This window comes from Trachypithecus francoisi, unplaced genomic scaffold (assembly GCF_009764315.1).
Source record: "Trachypithecus francoisi isolate TF-2019V2 unplaced genomic scaffold, Tfra_2.0 Lachesis_group10, whole genome shotgun sequence".
Classification (NCBI taxonomy): Eukaryota; Metazoa; Chordata; class Mammalia; order Primates; family Cercopithecidae; genus Trachypithecus; species Trachypithecus francoisi.
In genome coordinates, this window is record NW_022681455.1 from 46,365,624 (window position 1) to 46,390,298 (window position 24,675).

The 24,675-nt window shown below is 42.6% G+C and overlaps 1 protein-coding gene, 1 long non-coding RNA gene and 1 pseudogene across 5 annotated transcripts in view; 2 read left to right on the forward strand and 1 right to left on the reverse strand.

The window, feature by feature from the left end:
* Positions 1-12,961, forward strand: part of LOC117087310 — a 41,049-nt gene extending 28,088 nt beyond the window's left edge. The window contains exon 3 of the long non-coding RNA XR_004438754.1: positions 12,868-12,961. This is a non-coding gene — a long non-coding RNA (uncharacterized LOC117087310). The remainder of the gene's footprint in view (positions 1-12,867) is intronic.
* Positions 4,707-7,499, forward strand: LOC117087309 (annotated as a pseudogene). The gene has a single exon (XR_004438753.1). The product of XR_004438753.1 is annotated as an actin, cytoplasmic 1-like (transcript).
* Positions 12,962-19,178: 6,217 nt separating the features above from the next.
* Positions 19,179-24,675, reverse strand: part of RCAN2 (regulator of calcineurin 2) — a 259,974-nt gene continuing 254,477 nt past the window's right edge. For 2 of the 3 annotated variants that reach the window (XM_033217380.1, XM_033217379.1), the window contains exon 5: positions 19,181-21,799. In XM_033217380.1, the coding sequence (XP_033073271.1) occupies positions 21,639-21,799 (161 nt within the window). In that variant the 3' untranslated portion in view covers positions 19,181-21,638. Of the gene's footprint in view, positions 21,800-24,675 lie in introns of all 3 variants that reach the window. The other variant, XM_033217381.1, reaches the window with a different exon arrangement.

The window sequence follows — 24,675 nt, forward strand, 5'->3', positions numbered from 1 at the left end:
GCATTCTATCTTCTGACTCTTGATTCTGTCTTCTGGGATGCTGTCCACATGCAAAGGAGGTGTATTCTCAGCCTTCTGCTCCTTTATGGATGGCTTTCCTGAAATTCCAAATTTCTAATTCACACACAGATAATCATCTAGAGGATCTTCCTGTTGGCTATTCACCAGCTGATTTAAGGGAGAAGGGGATTCTTTTGTTTTGCATTCAGAGTTTAGTGCTTGTTTTGCATTCAGAGTTTAGTGCTTGTGTATTTGCCTCTCTTTTATACTAACTAAGCTGGCTGAAGACCTGAAGGTTCTGGAATAGCTCAGCTTCTGCTACAAAGAGAGGGAGAAGCCCTACTAGGAGATCCCTATACTTAGAGCATTTGTTTGAGTTAAACATCTTTCTAATTTGACTAGAAAGACATATACTTGACTACACTCAAGTATATGTCTCTCTTTTTTTCTTTATTAATTGAAAAAATGTGGAAGGTTTTGGCTTTGGCTTACAGAGTGTTCTAAAACACAAAATCTTGTCATCTGGAAAATGCCTCCTTTTGCTACTCTCAAATAGGAATAACTTTAAAAGGAACCCACACAGAGACCACCAAGCAATGTAATGGCTGTGTGTTCCCCCAAAATCTACAGGCAAATGCTTTTGCTGACCCACAACTTAGGACCAGTAAGGATTTAAATCTACTACTTATGGGATTGTAATTCTCCTACTGGGATGTTAATCTGATTGTTTATTAAAGCTCTGCTGACTTATTCATTTAATGCATTCGACATACTGGGCCCTTAACTTCAATATATAGCACTGGCTACATTTCAAGTGTCTAATAGCTACAGGTGGCTAGTGGCCATTGCAGTTCTAGAGTCAGTCCATTGCTGGGTCATCTGCACATTAGTAAGTCTCAAGGTAGCATTTTCAGCCAGGTATTGGCATTTACAGGCCATAGTATAGACCAGATATTTTGCAGAAGGTAAGTTTTCACTGGGCCCTTAACTTACATTGGATAGACACTTATCTACTTTGTATATTGCCTGTCTGAAATCTATATATATATGTGTGTGTTTTATGATCCTGAAATATCCCTCCTGAGAATTCTTAGGAAGAGACAGAATGTGGGAGAAAGTCATATAATAAATGTATGCTTGAGGGCAACATCTAAGATCAATACTGTAAGAACTTTAGCCTGGGCACAGTGGCTCACACCTATAATCCCAGCATTTTGGGAGACTGAGACGGAAGACTTTTTGAGATCAGGAGTTTGAAATCAGCCTGAACAACATGGTGAGACCCCATCTCTATTAAAAACAAACAAACAAACAACAAACAACAACAACAAAAAAACTAGTTAGTGCAGTGGCTTGTGCCTATACTTTCAGCTACTTAGGAGGTTGGAGAATCATTTGAGCCCAGGACTTTAACACTGCAGTAAGCTATGATCACGCCACTCCACTCCAGCTTGAGTAACAGCAAGAGCCCCATCTCTAAAAATAAAACTACAAACTAAATCTTTGAACACCAAGGGCTGATGTTCTATATGGTTATATCTCTGTATTTCCCTCCCTCCTCTTTTGTTTGTTGTCTCCTTCTGAAGTTCTGCCTCTTTTTAGTATTGATACCTTTTCTCTTCTTACTACTTCTTTGACATAATATTGGAGCCTTGAATATGTGGGGCTGCTTTCACTGTCAGGGATACAGTTTTTAGGTAAACGTAGTAAACTAGCAAGAAGAACAAACAGAGAACATTAGAGAGGCCACAAACTTTTTCTGAATTTACACTACATAAAAAGTTATCCAGTGTGGAAAGAGACAGGATTTCAAGCCTTGAGTTGATAGAGGTTATGATCTTAGCCAAAATGTATGGACTTAACATTTCAGATATTTAACTTCTAGGCTACTGACAAACATATCTGTTAGGAGTGCTTTCAGCTGCAAATAACAGAATTCCTGATCAACAGTAGCTTAAACCTGGAGAGGTTTCATGTTCTTAGGTAACAAGGAGCCTGCAGGTAGCTGGATGCTGGATTGGTTCTGCTGTTTGACAGAATTCTCAGAGATTCCACTTCACCATCCTTAGTGTACTCATGTTCAACTAAATGCTTGCTACCTCATGGACACAGATGGTTGCTGACACTGCAGACACTGAATCTTCGTTCAAGGAAGAAAGATGTTCTCATTAGAAAAACAAAAGCTTTTTGAGAACTCTGTCCCCTGGGAAGCCCCAGCTACAAGAGAGGCTGGGAAAATGAGTAATTAGCTTCTTAGTCTCCAAAGTGGAGGATGTAAGAGATAAGACACTATTGAGTTAGTGAGCAAACGATGACAGCCATAATGTGGTTCTCTAACAGCTGATATAGTAGCTGACATATATAGAGGGCTTGTGGGATGTAAGATATACAAGCATTTCACAGATATCATTTCCTCTGATCCTTATAACAATTCCTTGATTTATGTCTACTATTATTATCCCTCCATTCTTAGTTGAGAAAACTATATCTTAGAGATGTCAATTAATTTACCCAAATCACATGGGAATTCCCTTGTTGTGTTACCCTATCTCCATCATTACCAAATAGCTACCCTCATTCATAGATTCCCTTCCACATAATTTATACTTTTTTTGAAATATATGCTTAATATTTTACTCCATAAAGGCAGAGTGATGGAGAGGAAGGAGTCAGGGTAACTTAGTTTCTGGCTTGAGAAATTCTGATAGTATGGCTCATTCCCTGAGAAGGAAGGGTAGTTTTTGGCAGACATTATGTACATCCCATGTCAGGTGGGTTTAGTAGAGGGTACCTATTGGTCATCCAAGTGGCTCATGGTAAGAGGTGTCTGGAGTGCCGGAGAAATTTCATAGAATTGACCTATGATGTCTAAGAGATTGATGATCACAACCAAACCAGTATCACCTTCCTGAGGCTTTCTTTTCTTAAAAAATAAGAAAGTAAGCAGAAGAGATGTAGGGGTGAGTAATGGATATGAGTGGCTTCTTTTCTGCTCACCAGTACTGTGGGAGGAAGTTTCTGAGATGACCCGATAATGCCTGCCTCCCGATATCCCTGATTATGCCTGCCTCCTTGTATATGAACCTACTCTCCCTTGAGTGGTCTGGACCTGTGACTTGCTTCTGATTAATAGGATAACAACAAAGGTGATGAGCTATCATTTCCATAATTATGTTACAAGCATGTAACCTCTGTCTCATTAACAGATTTTCTCTATTTGTCTTCTTGGCTTTCATGCTTTGGTGAAGGAAATAGCCATGTTCAAGAGCCCCATGTAGCAAGAAGAGGTTCATGTGGCAAGGATCTTAGGGTGGCTGTTGGCCAACAGCTAGCAAGGAACTGAGGCCCTCAGTCCAGCAGCCTTTGAGGAACAGAATTCTGCCAACAACCTGAGTGAGCTTGGAAGTGGATCCTTTCCCAGCCGAGCTTTCAGATGAGACCCTAGCCCTGGTCACCAATATGATTGTATCCTTGTGAAAGACCCTGAAGCAGAGGGCCCAGCTCAGCTGGATTCCTGACCCACAGATGTGGAGATAATAAATGTGTGTTGTCGAAACCATTACACTTATGGTAGTTTATTAAATGGCAATAGATAACACATACAAACACCCAGAGTTTAGTTGAGGGATCAGGGGATAGGCCCATGTGGCCATTAGCTGGGGTATATGCTTACCTAATTCAGGAGTCAAAGGAGAGCAGACTATCTTTTACAATTCTGAAATACAGAAGGGAGATCATTTATATTTGGAAATAAATTGCATGGTTGGTCAATTAAAACCAGAACTGAGAATCAAAGCGTTTGATTCACTGGAGAAAAGAGAAAACCCTGAGAGGGATGCGGTTATATTTAGAGCAGCCTCTGAGCAGCAGCAGCTGGTGTCTGAACGAGGCTGAGACATCCTATGGGAGTGGTATATGAGCCTCGGGAGGCAGATAAACATTAGACATAACCATGCAGCAAAAGGCTGTAGATGGTGCTGAGGAAACCAGGGAATCAAGGGGAGTATCATGGAAAGTTGTCGATTTTCCTCTACTGGAATCCATAAAGAATAAGGGATCTTGTAAAATAACTTTTAAAAAATTCAAAATAGTGATTACAGTTATTCAGTGTCCCTGTTCTGTGAGCCATTTTCTTTCTTTCCTTTCTCCTCTTCTATCTTACAGTAGCCATTGATACTTTTTACATTAATCTACTCAGGTTTTCATAACAAAATACCACAGTCTAGGTATTTGCGAGACAAAAATTTACTTTCTTTCAGTTCTGGAGGTGAGAAGTCCAAGATCAAGGTGCCTTCAAGGTGAGGTTCCAGTGAGGTCTGTCTTCCTGGCTTGCCAGAGGCTGCCTTCTAGCTGTTTCCTCACATGGCCTTTTCTCTCTGTGTATGTGGAAAGACAGCAGTCTCTGGCATCTCTTTTTCTTCTTCTTTTTTTTCTGAGAAGGAGTCTCACTCTGTTTTCCAGGCTGGAGTGCTTTTTTTCCAGGCTGGAGTGCAGTGGCGTGATCTCGGCTCAGTGCAACCTCTGCCTCCGGGGTTCATGGTATTCTCCTGCCTCTGCCTACCTAGTAGCTGGGACTACAGGTGCCTACCACCATGACTGGCTAATTTTTTGTATTTTTAGTAGAGACAGGGTTTCACCATGTTAGTCAGGATGGTCTTGATCTCCTAACCTCGGGATCTGTCTGCTTCAGCCTCCCAAAGTGCTGGGATTACAGGTGTGAGCCAGCGCGCCCAGCCTCTTCCTCTTGTTATAAGGACACCAGTTCTACCGGGTTAAGGCCCCACCCTTATGACCCAATTTGGCATTAATTACCTACAAAAAGGCCCTGTCTCCACATATAGTCCCATTGGGGGTTATGGCTTCAACATATGAATTTGGGGTTGGAGGTAGATACAATTCAGTCTGTAGTACTTTCTAACCACTAAATGCCTATAAAATGTAAGCTCAGTAAGGGCAAGGACTTGGGCTGTGTTTTTCACTGAGCTGTCCTATCTTTCCAAGGCCTGTTACAGTGCCTGGCACAGGCACATAGTAGGCCCTCAATAAATGTTTGTTGAATGAATGAATGATGGCTTCTTCTTCTCTCTGATGCTCTGAGATCGAAGACATCTGTGAGAACAGATCAGGTAACGAGGCATTTTTTTTTCATAAGAGGTAGAAAGTTTTTATGTAGTGTTGTATTTTTCAGTTTTATGATAAGATTTATAAAGATGCTCAGTCATGGCTGCCAGCCCCTGCGCCATGTCCTCCCCCTGCTCCGCATTCCTCTGCTGGTGGCAATGGAAGAAGAGATCCATGATGGTGGGCATGGGCCAGAAGCACTCCTACGTGGGCAATGAGGCCCAGAGCAAGTGCGGCATCCTGACCCTGAAGTACCCCATCAAGCACCGCATTGTCACAAACTGGGACGACATGGAGAAGATCTGGCACCACATTTTCTACAACGAGCTGCGTGTGGCCCTGGAGGAGCAGCTGGTGCTACTGACCGAGGTCCCGCTAAACCCCAAGGCCAACAGGGAAAAGATGACTCAGATCATGTTTGAGACCTTCAACACCCCAGCCATGTAAGCAGCCATTCAGGCTGTGCTGATGCTCTATGCCTCTGGGCACACCACTGGCATTGACTCTGGAGATGGGGTCACCCACACGGTGCCCATCTATGAGGGCTACACCCTCCCTCACACCGTCTTGCATCTGGATCTGGCTGGCCAGGACCTTACTGACTACCTCATGAAGATCCCCACCTAGCGTAGCTACAGCTTCACCGCCATGGCCAAGCGGAAGATTGTGCACGACATCAAGGAGAAGCTCTGCTATGTCGCACTGGACTTTGAGCAGGAAATGGCCACTGCTGCATCCTCATCTTCTCTGGAGAAGAGCTATGAGCTGCCTGACAGCCAGGTCATCACTATCGGCAAATGAGCGGTTCCGGTGTCTGAGGCACTGTTCCAGCCTTCCTTCCTGGGCATGGAATCCTGTGGCATCCATGAAAGTACCTTCAACTCCATCATGAAGTGTGATGTGGACATCCCAAAGACCTGTATGCCAACACAGTGCTGTCTGGTGGCACCACCATGTACCCTGGCATCACCGACAGGATGCAGAAGGAGATCACTGCCCTGGCACCCAGCACCATGAAGATCAAGATATCATGCCTCCAGAGTGCAAGTACTCGGTGTGAATCTCTGGCTCCATCCTGGCCTAACTGTCCACCTGCCAGCAGATGTGGATTAGCAAGCAGGAGTACTACGAGTCAGGCCCCTCCATCATCCACTGCAAATGCTTCTAAATGGACTGCAAGCAGATGCATAGCATTTGCTGCATGGGTTAATTCAGAAGTATAAATTTGCCCATGGAAAATGCATACACCTCATGCTATCCTCCCGATACTGGAATAAGCCTTTGAAAAGAAATTGTCCTTGAAGTTTGTATCTGATATCAGCACTGGAGCATAGAACTTGCTGCTGATTTTAACCTTGTATTCCAGTTAACTGTTGCCCTTGGTATTTGTTTAATACCCTGTACATATGTTTGATTTCAACCCTTAGTATGAGTGGCTTCGTCACTTCATGGCTGAGGTAAGAACGTGCTTGTGGAAGACAAGTCTGTGGCTTGGTAAGTCTGCGTGGCCAGCAGTCTCTGATCTATGCAGGGTATTAATGTGTCAGGGCTGAGTGTTCTGGGATTTCTCTAGAGGCTGGCAAGGGCTTCTGAACCAGTTGTTTCTGTCCTGCTGGTCTGTCAGGGTTGGAAAAGTCCAAGCCATAGGACCCAGTTTCCTTTCTTAGCTGATATTTTCCTACCGGAACACAGTGGGCTGTTATTTGCTTTGAGTTGGAAGCGGTATACATTTACACCTGTAAATGTATTCATCCTTTTAATTTATGTAAGTTTTTTTCTTTTTCTTTTTTTTTGTACAGAATTCTCAATTCTTCAAAGAGATGACAACAAATTTTGGTTTTCTACCATTATGTGAGAACATTAGGCCCCAGCAACACACCACTGTGTAAGGAAAAATAAAAGTGTTGCCAATAAAAAAGATTTATAAGGATAAACAATCTGAGTTAAATTATTTATTTAATAAATCATCTGATTCATTCACCCACTTCTTCTATCAAATATTTACTGAACACCTAGTAGATATTCATCATACGGTCAGGTGCTGTGGGTGAAGCTAAGAAGGGTAAGACACCATCCTTATTCTCAAAGCGTTTGCCATGTGCTTGCTGAGGATATGGTCAACACAGGAAACAGTTATGTAACCACACAATTATGTATAAAAGAATCACTAGAAAGATCACACTTCCCTTCCCTGAGAACTAATAAGAGGATGCAGTCTTAAGTAAAACAGGATACCTGCTAGGTAAAAGGCAAAGATTTCTTTATGGCAGAGTTGTTTAAGAATTGATAGAAGTAGCTCAGGTAAGCTTAAAACTAAAACAGAGTACTGTAAAACTCCACTGTGAGGCACCTGAGATAATATGAAGTGGGCATTTGGTTATTGGCTCCCATCTTTTGCCAAGCTCCCATACACAAATGGGAGCAGGCTCCAACTTTTATCTTTAAGAGAACAGGAAAGAGAGAGGAGAAAAGGGCAAGGAAGGAAAGCCCCAGTGGGTAATGAGAGGCAACCTGTCCCCAGAAGCAGAGAAGGGGAAGGGGTGTTTCCATGTTCTTAGAATCACCCCGACCTCATCTTCCTGAATTGGGCTGACAACCACACAGAGATTCCTTGAATCTTTGCTGTGGTCCTTAGACAGCCATAAAACCCAGAGTTGTCCCTATTGATATTTAACCTGGAGAAGACAACCGCCAGCACCAGTGGCATAAAATCACAGCTGGACCTGCAGAACCCAAGTTTGGCTAGCTGCTTGGACCTACCCAGTCACTCCTTAATCTTGATCCTAGCACTATGGGAGGCGGAGGTAGGCACATCGCTTGAGCCCAGGAGTTCAAGACCAGCCTGGGCAATATGGTGAAACCCTCTCTGTACAAAAAACACAAAAATTAGCCAGGCACAGTGGCATGCACTTGTGGTCCCAGCTACTTGGGAGGCTGAGGTGGGAGGATCACCTGAGCCCAGGAGGTCGAGGCTACAGTGGGCCGTGATCATGCCATTGTACTCCAGCCTGGGTACCAGAGTAAGACCATGTCTCAAAAACAAAAGCAAAAACAAAATAGTGACCCACATTTTACACATCTACATTTTTATACCTCAGTTATTTTGTTAAGATTTTCCTCTAGTATTTATGACTGGTAGGTTAGTTACCTCTGGGCCTGAATAGATCTGATACAGCCCTGTCTGAGCATAGGACACTGAGCCCTAGTCTTTCTCATTTTTCTTTCTGCCTGTGGATCTATGAATCAAGGATCACAATGCTACCCTCCACTGTACAATTTCAGAAACAAAGCATAGCAAGGAGAGCCAGCAAGGATCCCAGCTCAACTTACCTGAGCACGTCACTCCTGGCAAGATCTGCCCACTGTTCCAGGAACAGAAACAATGTTCCAGGCAAACCCAGACCGAGACTGCGTGTTATGGTGGAAATCGCTGAGCTGGTAACAGACACAGCAGGGCTAAGGCTCATACAAGGACAGGAGTGAACAGCAATGCCTAAGCACTCCTTTCAGCCTCCCAGAGGTTTCATTCTTTATTTCTGCCAAGCTCTCTGGTGTAGGATACTTCACTCTTGGCATTAGCTAGCTTCCTGTGGTGTTAAATGAGTTCAAATACTACAACATGTGTGGAAGCGTTTTATAAACCCTGAGGCATGATGACAATGTACAGGCTGGCTGTAGCTGTGGCCACTTTACTCTTTCTTCTCCTCGTCCAAGCGTGGGGTGCAGGGCGGTGTTGAAAACTGTAGGCTCTGGACTCAGATTACCTGACCTTGAAGCTTTAAGCTATTTATTTAACTTTTGCTCATCTAGGCTTCGTCATCTTAAAAATGAAGGAATAATAATAAGAATCAACTTTATGAGATGGTCTTGAGGTTTAATTGAGGAAAAATTCGTGTAAAGGACCTCACGGGGAACAAAATATTTAATACAAATATTAGTTGATATTCCTTAAGTGAACAGAGCTGGATGCTAACTTTTCTCTGGTTTCTTTTCCTTGATGTCATCTTTTCAACATGTCTTGGCACTACCAGTAGATAGCGGGGGTCTAGCCACGGGCCTGAATGAGAGATATCTAGGGATTATGAGTTGTAACAAAACAACAAAATAGATAATACACTTCTGTAGGCCAGGGTAGATTACCGTTTTAAAGGATGTCACCTGTAAGGCCTTGAGAAAAGTATAGGCTGTTAGAAATCTTTCTCCCAGCACCATTACCATTTATGGGAAACTGATAGAGATTTAACGTCTACATTTGCTTATCTCATCTCTGGCTACATTTGCTTATCTCATCTCTGGCTACATTTGCTTGTCTCATCTCTGACACATTTCTTATTGTGACACATCCCATTGAGAGAAGAACTGCAAGTCTCTTCAGGAATTGTGTAATTCTGCAGAGATGAGAGAGTATGAATGAGTATGAAGTAGAACGTTTCTTTCAAGAGGACTCTGAGTCCTCAGGCAGTCTAGGAGATAATCAATGATATTTCTGGTGAAGAAAATGACTATGAAAGAAAGTCATTCAGATTTCTGGCTGCACATGATCAATTAAACTCATAGTTTATTTTTGCTCTCTTCAAAATCTTGTTAGAAAAAGGAAGAATGTTATAAGCCCACAAGGACAGGAAGAGTAGCACTGACATTTTGGAAGCTAGAATGCCGAAGAAAGTTTGTTGCTTACTTCACAGATTAGAGGCAGCTGAAATCTAAGCAGTTTCTTTGCATCAGCCTCCTCAAGAGGCAACCCAGGGGGATGATACAAAGGAAAGAATCTCCGTAATTATAGGTACTAGGTAACTCTGAAAGTGGGGTGAAGGTAGGACTAAAAATAGATTGTTTGACATATATCATAAGAGGTAACTAGAATCCTAGATCACCCTCCCATCCCCTTTCTACCTGAGAAGATGACTAGAGGCCAGATTCCCTGCAGAGACCAAACTAGGAAAATTGGGTACTAGGGATGCCAGCTACAGCTGAGGTGGGTATGAGACTGTACTGAAGACACTCTACATACTGGGTTGCTCACTTTTCTGTAAGCTCCTAGAATATTGGCCACTAGACTTAAGCTCTCCAGGCAGGAGATTGAATGACTCTTCTCTGAATAAACTGATTAGCCAAAGAGAAAAGCTATAAACATAGAAAGAAGTCCCACAGTGAAACTGCATATCCAGATCAACCCACCATGAAATTCATAGCCAGCAAGCTCCACTCATAATCGCACAATCAATCCAATCACACTTTTCAGTGTTTCCCCTAAAATATAAGCGAGGAATCAAGGACAATAAGACATTTGAGAAAAGCCTCTAAACAAGGTTTTTCTAATCTCAACACTACTGATATTTGGGTCTGGATAATCCTTGTTGTGCTTTGCATTGTAAGATATTTAGCAGTATCCCTGGCCTCTACCTACTGGATCCCGGTAGTGCAAATTCCCAGTTGTGACAGACAACCAAATACATCTCCAGACATTGCCCTCGGGACTAAACTCTCTTCCTATTAAGAACCACTGTTCAAACAGGAAGAGAGAGATAGAGATAGAGATAGAGCTGAGAGAGAAAGAGAAATAATGAAAAAGGAAGAAAAAAATAAAGAAAAAAGGAAATAAGAAAAAAGACTGTGAAGGAAATAAGAACAAAATGAACAAAAATACTATCTTCAGAGTGATAAAAGAAGATATTGTATTCATAAAACAAGACAAGGTGGTGCTGGGCGTGGTGGTTCATGCCTGTAATCCCAGCATTCTGGGAGGCCAAGACAGGAAGATCACTTGAACACAGGAGTTCGAGACCAGCCTGAACAACATGGAGAAACCCTATCTCTGCAAAAAATACAAAAATTAGCCGCAGATGTTGGCGTATACTTGTAGTCCCAGGTACTTGGGAGGCTGAGACAGAAGAATAACCTGAGCCTAGGAAGGTCGAGGTTGCAGTAAACCATGATCGTGCCACTGGACTCCAGGCTGGGTAACAGAGTGAGACCCTGTCTCAAAAAAAGAAAGAAAGAAAGAAAAAAAGAAAAAAAATAGGAGGTAATAGAAAAGAAACATTCAGGAATAAAAAATCCTCTCAGAAATTAAATACATGTCAATGGAAAGAAAAATAAATAAATAAAAGTGTTGAAAGATAATGTTGCAGAAATTTCCCAGAAAAATAGAGCCAAAAAGTCAAAGAGATAGAAAATTGCAGAGAGAGAAAACAGGAATTTGAGCATAATTTTGGAAGACTTAAGGTCCAACTAGTAGATATCCTTCAAATAATAGGAGGAAACAGTGAGATAGATATAGGAGAGGAAAGTTTCAAATAAGCTGTTTGGTATGGTTTCCTGTGTCCCCACCTAAATATCATCTTGAGTCATAATAAATAGCACATGTGAAGGACAGCGCAAAGTGGAGATAGTTGAATCAAGGGGCTGGTTTCTCCCATATTGTTCTCATGGTAGTGAATACGTCTCAAAAGATATGATGGTTTTATAAATGGGAGTTCCCCTGCACAAGTTCTCTTTTGCCTTCTGCTGTGTGAGACGTGCCTATGCTTCTCCTTTGCCTTTCGCCGTGATTGTGAGGCCTCCCCAGCCATGCTGAACTGTGAGTCCATTAAACCTCTTTCCTTTATAAATTACCCAGTTGGGTATGTCTTTGTTAGCAGCATGAGAATGAACTAGTATACTCTCTTAAAGAAAAAATGTCCACGATGGAAGGATATGAATTTCTAGATTGAAAGGACTTATAAGGAATCAAATACATGAAGCTCAGAGCAGTTGAGACAAAGCAGCCCTAAAAGTTTCCAGGAGAAAATATAGTTTACATAAAAGAGTCAGAATTTAGAATGACACGAGGCTTCTAGAAGCTAGAAAGCAATGGAGTGATGCCATCAAAACCCTGAATCAATTTCCACATACCAAGCTATCATGCAAGTGTGAAGGTGCAATAAAGACTTTCGGCCCACTTCTTTTTATAGTTTTTGACTCTAAGCTTGAATTGCCTCTTAGACGCGGCTGGAAAGAATGACTCCCACATCCGCTGTAGCCTTCATCTGTCCATGTTTTCTTTCGAGGCCATATCAGTTCTAGTTTCTCTGTTAATCTTCTTTCTGCATTCCAGAAGTGACTTGGATTTTCTAGATAGCTGTTGATACCCTTTATTGGGTTCCAGGGCTATTATATATATATTTCCTTTGATGACTTTCTGTGTAATTTCCAAGAGATTTCTGGGGATTGGATGGGCAATAAATATATGTCCTTCCTCTACCATTTTAAACAGAAACTCATAGACAGCAGATTTTGCCCTTCCCCTGTATTTACACATACTGAGTTGCTGATTAACTAAGGCTCTCAAACTTCTATTATATTATCTCTTCTCTAAACTATTCTCTTTCTCCCTGTGCATTTGCATTTTTGAAACAAATAGTGACCGGGTATGGTGGCTCATGCTTGTAATCCTAGCACTTTCAGAGGCTGAGGCAGGAGGATCACTTGAGCCCAGGAGTTGTCTAGCCTGGGCAACATAGTGAGATCCATCTTTACAAATAAAATACAAAAAATTTAGCCAGGTGTGGTGGTACACACCTGTAGTACCAACTACCTTGGAGGGGCTGCGGTGGGAGAATCCCTTGAACCTAGGAGGTTGAGGCTTCAGTGAGCTGTGATCACACCACTGGACTCCAGCCTGAGTGACAGAGTGAGGCCCTGTCTCAAAAAAAATTAAATATAGGACTTTACATACATGTCTATTACATTTTCTTTATTTTTCAGTCAGCCACTCAGTGGAGAGTGAAGAAACCCAACTTAAATTTGTTTGAGAAAGAGAAAAATCTGTTGCTGCATGCATCTGAAAAGTCCAGGGGATATGAGCATCAGGTATGGTTTGATCCAGGTGCTCAAATAATAACATTAAACTCACTTCCCATCCTTCTTCTTCTCTTTCAGCATTTCAACTCTTCTTTTCTCCTGATTGCCTTCATTATCAGGGAAAGATTATCCACATGGTAGCTTCTGGCTCTCATGCCTGTCTGAGACCATCCTGTTACTCCCAGTAATGCTAGGAGTGGCTGCTTCTCAGAACATTGATGTGCTCCTGGGATAATTGCCTTTCTGGAAATCACATTATAACTTATTCAGAAGCACTTTTAATAGAGATCTTTGGAATGACCCTGTGTAGAACTTTATCAAAACCTGGAGCATAGCAGCAATACCTGGAGATTCTATCAAAAACAGCAAGGCCAGCACAGTGGGTAAGAATGGACTGTGGACAGGAACAGAGGAGGAATCTCAGTCAAATGAATTGCTGGGGGAAGGAAAATTATATGCTTTGAGCACTTCTTCTTTTGATGGGCATTTCATACACAGAGGCAGTTAAAAGTATGTGCTCTGCAATCATAGCCCTGCTAGGGATATATCAGGCCCTTGATCTTGAGTGCTTCTTAAACTTTAAAGTACTGGGAATGAAGGGAGGATCTTGTTAAAGGGCAGATCAGGGGTCAGGGGGGCGCTTGAGACTCTGCATCTCTAACCAGCTCCCGGGGGATGCAGATGCAGATGCTGCAGTGCATAGAACATGCTTTGAGTACCAAGGACTTAACTTTTCTGGGCTTTGGTTGCCTCACATGTAAAATGTGGATATCAGTGCCTTCATCATAAGATCATAGAGGGAATTAAATAAGAATGTAAAGAACTTGGCCAGGTGCAGTGGCTCAAGCCTATAATCCCAGCACTTTGGGAGGCCAAGGCAGGCGGATCACCTGAAGTTGGGAGTTCACAACCAGCCTGACCAACATGGTAAAACCCCGACTCTACTAAAAATATAAAAGTAGCTGGGTGTGGTGGTGCATGCCTGTAATCCCAGGTACTCGGGGAGGCTGAGGCAGAAGAATCGCTTGAACCCGGGAGGCAGAGGTTGCGGTAAGCTGAGATCGTGCCATTGCATTCCAGCCTGGGCAATGAGAGTGAAACTCCATCTCAAAAAAAAAGAATGTAAAGAACTTACAAGAGCTCTTGACACAGTATAAGCACTCCATAAATGCTATTATTTCTGAAGAATGGTAACAATGAAGGTGCCATCATGAAGACCGAGGGTACGAATGCCAGGTGCTCCATGTGGGGCCTGATGCATAAAGAGCTTTGGGTGAGGACTTCCTATGTACATAGCACGTGATGCTGTTTCTCATTCAATCCCTCTGAACTCTATGAGACAGATACTATCATCCTTTACATGTAATAGATGTGCAAACCAAAACTTAGGTTAAAAAAACTTGTCCAAAATCATAAGTTTACCAAGCAGTAGAGCTGGGGTTTAAACCTGGGTCCCGTGGCAGTAAAACTTGTGAATGTAGTCATTAACTGGCCCTCCAATAATAATTGTTACTGTTATTATCTTATTAAGTCTTCATGACAAAGGTAGATTTTCATGCCCATTTTATAGGAGAGGAAACTGAGTTGTAGGGACTTCAGTAACTTGTCTAAAGTCACATACACAATCCCATCCCTTTCTCATATATAAGAGTGACAGGGAGGTGGTGACATCTTTTGAGGTGGGCTGAGGGTGGCACATGGGCCAGAATTTGGGTTCTACCCTCCCTGTTATAGACCTGTGTTTTTTATGAAGGCCCCTGACAACGGCTGAACAGGCATCCATTGTCCTCCTCTCTCCACCGGGATGGTTGAGGGAAGCCCTCCTTTCTTCACTGAGGAACTTTGTGCCAAGTCACTTGCACGTCTACGCTACCTACCCCCCACCTGAACTCAGCAGGGCAACACAAAGAAAGCATGAAGAACTTTGCTGTGCTGCTTTTGGAAAATCTGCTAACCCTTAGCACAACCAATCCATCTTAAGAATGAAACAGCAGTGATTCAGCAGTGAAACAGCAGTGACAGAAAAGAGTTGTACAATTCCAGGATACTCAAAAGTGATGGAAGAAGGCTATTGAGGATGATGTAAGTGTTAGGTTAGTTTCTCCAGGACTTAGACTCTGAGAGGGAGATGTACATGCAGGAGGTTTACTGGGGTGACTTTAGAGTCCTCACCTGTTAGGGATAAAGGCAGAGTTGAACTGAAATACAGGGCCTCAGCCTATGCCACGGGGATACCTCTGGAGCTGGAATGGCCCAAGGGAAGGCCTTCCTTGACTAGTCACTGGATGCAGGCTGTCCCTGAGGAGGGTGAGACCTTGGCGGGGAGCATCTCTCCAGTTGAGAGCAATGCCTGACCACTCAGCAGCGAGTCATAACCAGCCAACCCTCCCAGCATCGGGGGCTATGAGTGTTTCCACTCTGAAATTGGGAGCTGGGACTACAGCATCCACCATAGCACATCAGATGGACTATCAAGGTGTTGAACTTGGCAGCTTTGTAGGGAAACTATAAATCTTGTTTTAAGAATAAAATACCCTACTGGCAAATCCAAAGACTGTTTGGGGAACAGTAATGATTTTCCTAATGATGGCAACTAGTCAAGAAGGCCCCATGGTCCTGTCCAACCCTAAAAGTTTTCTAACTCAATTATTGGTTGAGAATGGAAAATAACAGAAAAGAATCAAGGAGGTATTGTGAATGAATTCTTTAGCACAGTGTTTCATCCATTTCCGCCTATTTTGGATTTCCTATTTCCAACCTATACCAAATGTGCTTGCGTACACATACACATGACTAACCTTAAATATGGCTTCCTTTTAGAGACATAAAAAGCTCATGAATCAACTCCAATAACATTTCCCCAGACTTTCTTTGAAAGGTGCAGATGAATGAGCTTGACAGAAAACTTTTTGCTTGAAATTTTCCCTTTCTCAGATTGCATAAATTTAAGGGGAAAGCCTGCCAAATGTTCAATGACGCTCAGCATGGTGGCTTCTGGCAGGGACACACTGTACCAGCAGCGAAATGAATGTTTCCCTGAATCACTGACTTATCTTCCTTTATCACCTGCTCTGTTCCCCCTTTTCTGCACTGAGGCTTTGTAAATGACGTGGGCAGGGGAAGAAAAAAAAACTTCAGAACCACAACAAGACACTGCATATTGATGCTGGATATTGAGAATTCATCTGGTATTAATAGATAAGATTGCAGTGAGGAGCATGAAGCTATCGAAAGCTATCTTCAAGTCTAAAGTGGACAAGATCAGTCAAGCCCCAATGCTACAGAGTATCTAGACATTTTGGGCTGTAGCTTTGTGTTAGGAAACTTCTTGTTTGTGTTAGGATTTACCAGATGAATTGGGTCATGTAATTCCCTTTTTGAAACCCTTAAAATGAACCTCAAACCGCCTAGCCTGGTCTATTAATAATAGGTTCTACTGAGCCTGTCCCCCGGCCACCTGCCTTCCAACCTCATCCTAAACTGTGCCCACCCTTACTCCCTGTACCTCAGCCATACCAACAAAATCCCTCAGGCTCCTCCAACACGACAAGACAAGGCCTTTCCAGAGTCGCGGCCTTCAGCCCTGCTGCCTGGAACGCTTTTCTCGCAGCATTTCCATGGCCAGCCTCCAGGTCGGCTTAAATGTTACCTCTTCAGAGAGGCCTTCCCCGACTGTGATCTCCACTTTTATTCTCGATCCTCATAGTGTACTTTTGGCTTCCTTCACTGTATTCTCCTATGAGAATTTGTGGCCATTATTTGCTTATTTCTTATCTCTTTTCCATGCTAGACTCCTCTCCCTGAAATGCCAGGGACAAAAGCTACCTTGTTCACCACTGAAAACCCAGTGTCAGGCACACAGTTTATTTGTTATTTGAATGAACAGCGTTTCACCCAGAGCCTAAGTCCTGTGCTCTTTCATTTAAAAAGGAACACTTATTTATAGATTCGTAAATGAAGGCTTTGAATATATGGAAATATCTCACAGACATGAGATGGGAGACTTATGTTTTTAGTATGAGGACATTCTAAACCCCCGTCACAACTAAAGGTTCCTTCTTCTCCATTCTCAGGGAGAACAGCTTTTGTTTTAGTCGAGGTATAACTTACTGTGGTATATGACACACATTTTAACTGAATTTTTACATGTGTATACATCCATATGGAGATCAGGATCGAGATGTAGAATATTTATGGCACCTCAGAAGGCTTCCACATGAGAGGGCTCCTCTCAGGCAGTACCATCTCAAAGGTAGCCACTGTACTGTGACAACCTGTACTGTGACAGGTTACCGAAGGGTGTAAGTCTGTTGCCTGAACTCTGAGGGCCAGGCAGTGAGCCGAGACCCTGGTGCCGAGCTGAGGAGCAGGTGTCCCTGAGAACCCAAACATCCCGGAGAGTATCTGAGGACCTACCAAGAAAAACAGTTGCATTTTTCAAACATGTAGGCAAAGAGCCAGATAATTAGCTTGAAAGCAGTTTATAGATAGGAGGCGGGGCAGATCTCTAGAGCTATCCTGCCGCCATCCTGGAGTACCCTGTATGTAAGTCCTAATAAACTCATCTACTCCTCACGCTGGACTTGTCTAAGTCATTCTTTGAACTCTTAGTGCTTTCTTAGTTTGGGGGTTGGGGTGGGGGACCTTACAGTCCTAAGTTGTTTTCATAACAGCCACTATTATTTTTATTTATATAGGCCAGTTTTGACTTTCTCAGCTTGCTAAAGGAGTCATACATTATGTATTCTTTCATGTCTAGTTTTTCTTTTTTGCTTAAAATACGATTTTGAGATCCATCAGGTTCCTATGTACCACTGGTTTATGTGTCTTATTGCTTTGTAACATTCCTTTGTGTAAGGATAGCACAGTTTATTCTATAGTTGAAGGACTTTGGGGTTGTATCCAGTTAACGGCTATGACGAACAACTTTGCTGGGGACATTATTGTACAAGTATTTTGATAGATGTGAGCACTCATATCTGCTAGGTGCATGCCTTGGGGTGGAACTGCTCCCAGAGAGGCCTGTTAGCTTTAGCAGATACTACCAAATAGTGCAGTGAATGGCAGTACCAGTCGACACTCCACCAGTGGCGCATGACAGTTCCCCTTCTTTCATATCCTTACCAGAACTTTATATTTCCCAGACTTAATTTTAGTCATTCTGATAGCTCTGTGTAGTATCTCTGAGATTATCTTTTGCTTTTGTCTGATAAGCAATGAAGTTGAGCATCTTTTGAATGTTAATGGGTCATCTGGGTATCTTGTGTATGTCTGTGTGTACGTGAATTGCCTGTATGTGTGAAATGCCTTTGAAATTACTTTGATGATTCAAGAAATGGATTGTCTATGTTTTCCTTATTTGTAGTTTTTTTTTTTTTTTTGAGACAGAGTCTTACTCTGTCGCCCAGGCTGGAGTGCAGTGGTGCGATCTCGGCTCACTGCAAGCTCCGCCTCCCAGGTTCACACCATTCTCCTGCCTCAGCCTCCCAAGTAGCTGGGACTACAGGTGCCCACCACCACGCCCGGCTAATTTTTTGCATGTTTAGTAGAGACGCGGTTTCACCGTGTTAGCCAGGATAGTCTTGATCTCCTGACCTCATGATCCACCTGCCTCGGCCTCCCAAAGTGCTGGGATTATAGGCGTGCACCATTTGTAGTTTTTTCAAAAAACATTTTGGATATAATTTATTTGACAACTACATGTGTCTCAAATATCCTTTTCCAGTCTGATGCTGTCCCTTTTCATTCTCCTAATACCCATCTGATGGACAGAAGCTCTTCATTTTAATGAAATCTAATGTATTAATCATTTAGATTATGATAGTGCTTTTTCCCTGCATAATTTTTTGCCGACTTAGGTCTCTTACAGTGTTTTTAGTAAGAGAATAGAGTGGGAAGACATTAAAAGAGGTTCTTAGTACACTTGAAATGGCTTTTAGCACCAAGATGTTGAAACACAGCAATAAAACAGGGACCTCTCCCAGTTCCTCTTATCAGAGGCCAACCCAGCCCTCCAGGCCCTGCTCAAGGCCCCCTTCCCCCAAGAGATGGCTGCCAACCAGCTTCCCCCACTTTCAGGAAGAACCTAGGTATATGGGTTAACCCCATATGTTGGGGACGTCTTAGAAAAACTCTAGGTTGAAATGCACTCCTCCACAATTACCCCTCAAGAAAACCCAACTCAGGTCGACAACACAGAAATTACACCACATGGACAAAGAGTCATTCACCAGATATATTTGAAGTCTAAGCTCTTTGAGCTATACACGTGCACAAATGATTCAGTTGGTGGAAATCTTCCCCTCCCCCTTCATTGTTAAACTTTTCAAACTTAAAATAGTGCTAAAGAGGTTTGCATAATGTGTGTCATGGAAATGCTGAGGCGATTCTGGCTTTCACAGTGCTAGGAGGTTCCCTTGCAACACTTCAAAGAGTCTTTCCATTTCATACCGTTCTCCTAGGAAAAGCCCCTCTTTTCCCCCGCCCCAAACCCAACCTAGTGAAAGAATTACTTGATCTGCGACAGGTTAACACTGACACAGAGCAGTAAGTTTTGCTAAGACTAACTCCAGAGGCCATATACTTCATTGTGTTTCTTTTATGGCTACACAGAATGGTCATTTCAACTTTTACTAAGTGGTTAAAAATGTCGGATGTGTCTTTTAAAAAACATTTAAAAATCATTTTCAAACATTTTCTCTCACCTAGATTTCTTTAGAACCTGCATTCTGGAAATTCAGGGTAGCTTAAAAAGTCAAATGACCCCACAGATGACTGAGAAGAGAAATTCAGGGTAGCTTAAAAAGTCAAATGACCCCACAGATGACTGAGAAGAGTCAGTTTTGAAAGGCTGGCTGCTGCAGTGCTCTGCATCTGAATAGCTGAGTCTACTATTTCTTCCACTAGAGGACACCATTTCTCCACTACTAAGTCTGTAGTCATTAATCATCAATGAAAAACCAAAAACCTCCACAGCAAAGGAAAGTCAAAGCATATGATTACTGTACACTCCTCAGATTTTATTTTTAAAAGGAGTTTTCATTTTCCTTATGGAAACTCAGGATTTTACAAGCAATGCTCTCCTCAGTTTCACCTGTACTGTGTCCAGTACTATATTGCTATATTCACAGTAAAACGGACTTTAATTTCTGAGTGATCAGTCTATGTTTTAAGTTTCTGATGAAACTAACATACACCTTAGTCAAAAACCACAACAATCCCTCAATCTGTTTGCTGTGTTGTTGTTCTTGTTTTTCTGAGGCTTGGGTAATGAAAGTACTTCCCCCACTCCATTGTAATCTGCATTTGCATCTAAAGTAATTCATTAATGTACAGGAGTAGATGAGGCCTGGCACATATAGCAGAAGGTAATGGTTCTATAGGTGTATCTTCTGTAATGCACTTTGGGCTAGAGAAATAGAAAAATCACACGTAACAAAAACAAATAACTTTTTTGAGCACACGGGCATTGCGTGAGTAGGACCGGCATACATGTATCTATCATCCTTCCCCATTTTAACATGCTCAGCTGCTGCTGCATTCTGGAGATTTAGCTTCATCCCAATAATCTACAACGGACACTTGCATCTTTATTTAAAAACAAGTGGTCTTGATAGCAAAGATGTTAGCTAATCATGTATATATTGGCATTAGATGTTTTGTGTCCTTTCAAAATTCAGCATGATCCTTACTAGAGCGTAATATTATCAGAGTATCTGTATTAGTATATGAAGGCATTCATAAGCAATGCACATTATGTTTTGAAGCAGCTAATGGTTGAACAATCACTAAATAAAAAACATCCAGATTTTAAAAGCACAGCTGAAACATTTGTACAAATATACAAAGAGAGAAAACAATCATTCAGACACCATGAAACTTTTGTAATAAATAGGTTTGTCTGAAATCGGTCTCTATCACCCTGGACAAGCCTCCCCAACGAGGCTGGGAAAGTTCTACAGGGGAGTGGTGTTTGAAATCTATTGAGGAATATCTTTGGGGCCAAGCTCAATTTTGCCTCCAGGAATTTCAACAGAGCTATGGTGTATTGACTCACAATAGTGAATATACCCAGACTTGTTGAGTTGGAATATGCTGATCATTTTCCTAATCTAGATAGGACATGGCTGGATGCTGACAATCTGTGAGTTATAGGATATCCTCAAATCATGAAAATAAATGCTGGTGATCATGCATGTCCTGGGAATGTCGGGATGCAGAGGACTGAGTGAGATCAGACAGGGATATCTCATGCAGTCAAAGTCAAGTTTACATATGGTCCTATTTAAGTGGCCAGGAAAGAACAATGCACACACGTCAGGACTGGGACTGAAACAGCTCACAAACAACACAGGTGCTATTTGTTACTGATGTCTCTGGCTTGGATCAACATGAGAGAACAAAGATATAGGCTGTGCTGATTGTTTAATAAGAAAATACTACTTTTTTCCCTAGAACCTTCTAAATAATGGGTTATACTTAATGGGTATGATATGATCAGGAGACATATCACCTTTTCCTAGCCCTTTTGTCCGAGAGGCTTGATAACAAGGAAGGAATCTCAAACAACCAAACACCCAGGAATTTAAAGGCAATTTTTTTTTTTTGACAAACAACAGGGGGAAAAAGCATGATAAAGAGGAGACGGCTATTATCGTCGAGGCGGAGCAGGCAGCTCAGTTGGACACGGAGGGTGGCAGGCCAGGACGCCGAGTTTGGATGATTTTTGGCTTTGGGGAAGTCTTTGGGTCCTCTTCTTCCTCTATGTCACTGTCGCACACGTGGACGACGACACTTGGGGTGGACTCAGTCCCTGCATGGAGCTCATACTTCTCTCCTGAAAAGCAAGGAAAATGGAAGTAAGAAAGAGGGAGGGATTTCAAAAGAGCTCCTGGAGCAGGGTCTGCTTAGGAAATGAGAGGAGCATTTTCCAGTGTCTCTGGAAGCCTGCGATCTTATGCAGGGATGGCACAGGGTATTGGCAAGTGGAAGATCAATTTCCTTATATCTTGGCTCTGCAACTTATCAACTGTGCAACCCCAAACAAGCCATTCAATACCTCTTAGCCTTCACATCCTTTGCCGTAAATTTCAACATGGTAATACCTTCACTCTGTAGGATGGTGGCGAGGACTGGATGGGCTTGGCAGTTAGTCATATTAGTTTCTCTTCTATTTTCCAACCTTGCTGCTAATTGTTGAGTAATCTTGAGCCAATCACTTCACTTCTTTATCTTTTGAATGTGGTAGTCTCTGAGTCCCCTCCAGCTGTACACTTCTTACAGTCAGAGTTGCTCCAGGATGGAATAAGGCAGGGTCATCACATGCCCAGGATTCAGTGGTTACTGAGTAACTGGGTTAGATGACCATCAAGGCCCTTTCTAGTTCCAAGTGTCTACACTCTTGACTGGCTCATATTACAGTCAAATTGCTGTTAGCTGACTGGCTTTCTGTCTTTCTGTTGCTTCAGTAGATGTTTCTTGAGCATCTCTCATGGTCTATTGCTACTCATAAAGGCTACAAGGCAGAATAAAAAGTATTTGTGCCTTTCACAAGTGCACAGTCCAGTGGAGACATGTGGAGACAGAACATATCACAGTATAAAATGGTGAGTACTACGGTGGCAATGTATGTTAAGGACTATGGCATCAAATGGTAAGGATAGTGGCCTGGCAGCTGATCTGGGTCTAAAAGACACACAGAAGACCTCCAGGTGATAGGGTAAGAGGAGGTGGCAATCTCAACCTCCATGCTTGTAACTTTTCAACTTCATTGTTGACATACTCATCTTAATCCTCTCCAGACATCCCATCCTTCACTTCCCATCTTTTGTGGATCAAAAGAAAAGTCTTCCAAAAACAATGACTCCAAGATATCCTCCTGGTTAGTGGCTCTCTAGATCTCACAAGATCAAGTATAAATTTTTTAGTCTAGCACAGAAGACCCTGCGTAATCTCTCACCAATCTTTTCCAACACTACCTGCATCGATTCCTTCTTTTGTTTTGGTCAAACTGGTTTACCTGTTGGCCCGTAATCATGACAGCTAAATTCTTAGGGCCACCAAACTAGCTACTTTTACTTGGCATAGCCTCACTTCTCTTCCAGAGTTCCCTAAATCCTGCCCTTCTTCCAGGATCAAAGCCAGACCCCATGCAGCCCAGGAATCTGCTATTCTCAGTCTTACAAGTGCCTCCACTGGATGGCTGGAGCAAGTATCGTCAGTTCCAGTGACAGGACACTAATTACGTGATACTGTGCATATCTTGGTAAGCCTTAATGGTGTAAATGGCAAACTTTCACAAGGTACAGTTTTAAATTCTGGGTGCTGATGTTAGGGAATGAGGAGCACCAATAATGCAATAAATATCAAAGCTCTTCTAAGTGATGCTGGGAAGGATGCAGACATTCAGAGACAGCCATTGTTATTGGCTGAGTCAAGTCCCCTCAAAAGATTTTGAGGTCCTAACTATCCTCCAGTAGTTGTGAAAGTAACTTTATTTGGAAATAAGGTCTTTGCAGATGATCAAATTAAGATGAGGTCATTAGGGTGGGCTCTACTTCAATATGACTAGCACCCTTATAGAAAAAGGAAGGTTGGACATTGACATACACCCAGGGAGAATGCCATGTGAAGACTGAGGTTATGCAGCCATAACCCAAGGAACTACTTGAAGCTAGGAGAGGCCAGGAACAGATCCCTCCCTGACACTTTCAGCGACAACATGGTCCTGTGTACACTTTGACCTGAACTTCTAAATTCCAGAACAGTGAGTCAATAAATTTTTGTCACAAAAGCCACTCGGTTTGTGGCACTTTTTTTTTTTTTTTTGAGACAGAGTCTTGCTCTGTTGCCCAGGCTGGAGTACAGTGGCATAATCTCAGCTCACTGCAACCTCCACCTCCCAGGTTCAAGCAATTCTCATGCCTCAGCCTCCCTAGTAGCTGGGCTTACAGGCGTGCACCACCATGCCTGGCTAATTTTTGTATTTTTAGTAGAGACAGAGTTTCACCATGTTGATCAGGCTGGTCTCGAATTCCCGATCTCAGGTGATCCGCCCACCTCGGCCTCTCAAAGTGCTGGGATTACAGGTGTGAGCCACTGCACCTGGAAGTTTGTGGCACTTTGTTATGGCAACTCTAGCAAACGAACACAGCCATACCCTGCTGAGAGTGTGCTCATTCAGTTAAGAGTCAGAGAAGTCTCTATTGGGCAACTCTTGCCCTCGACATCCTGCTATATAGAGAAAGGCTTTCCTGGGTAAGGGCAGCAAATATTTCACAGGAAGTGTTACAGCTGCAGCATTTCCCTGGATATTGATAGTACAGAAAAATAGAACCAGCCACAGCCATTGAAGTATGGCTGATATGACTCTGTATTTAAAGTCTAGAAGTGGTGAAATCACAGGTAGGGAGAACTACATCAAAAAGCATTGAATCTCTGATACAAGCGAGCTGATGTGGCCCAGTCTGATACAGGAGAAGACAGTGACAGGAGAAGAGATACAGGGAGAGCCAGGAAGGAGATGCCTGCCTGATCATTCCTGCTATTCTTTGCTATCCTGCCTTGTGGAGCAAGAATTGATAGTTGGCATTAACCCAGCCACGCTGTAATCCATGAGGAAGTTGCATACCACACATAAGTGGTGTAGTGCTGTATGTATCGATGCTAAGTAAGGTTCACTTAATTGTGTGGGTTCTGTTCTCCCTAAAATAT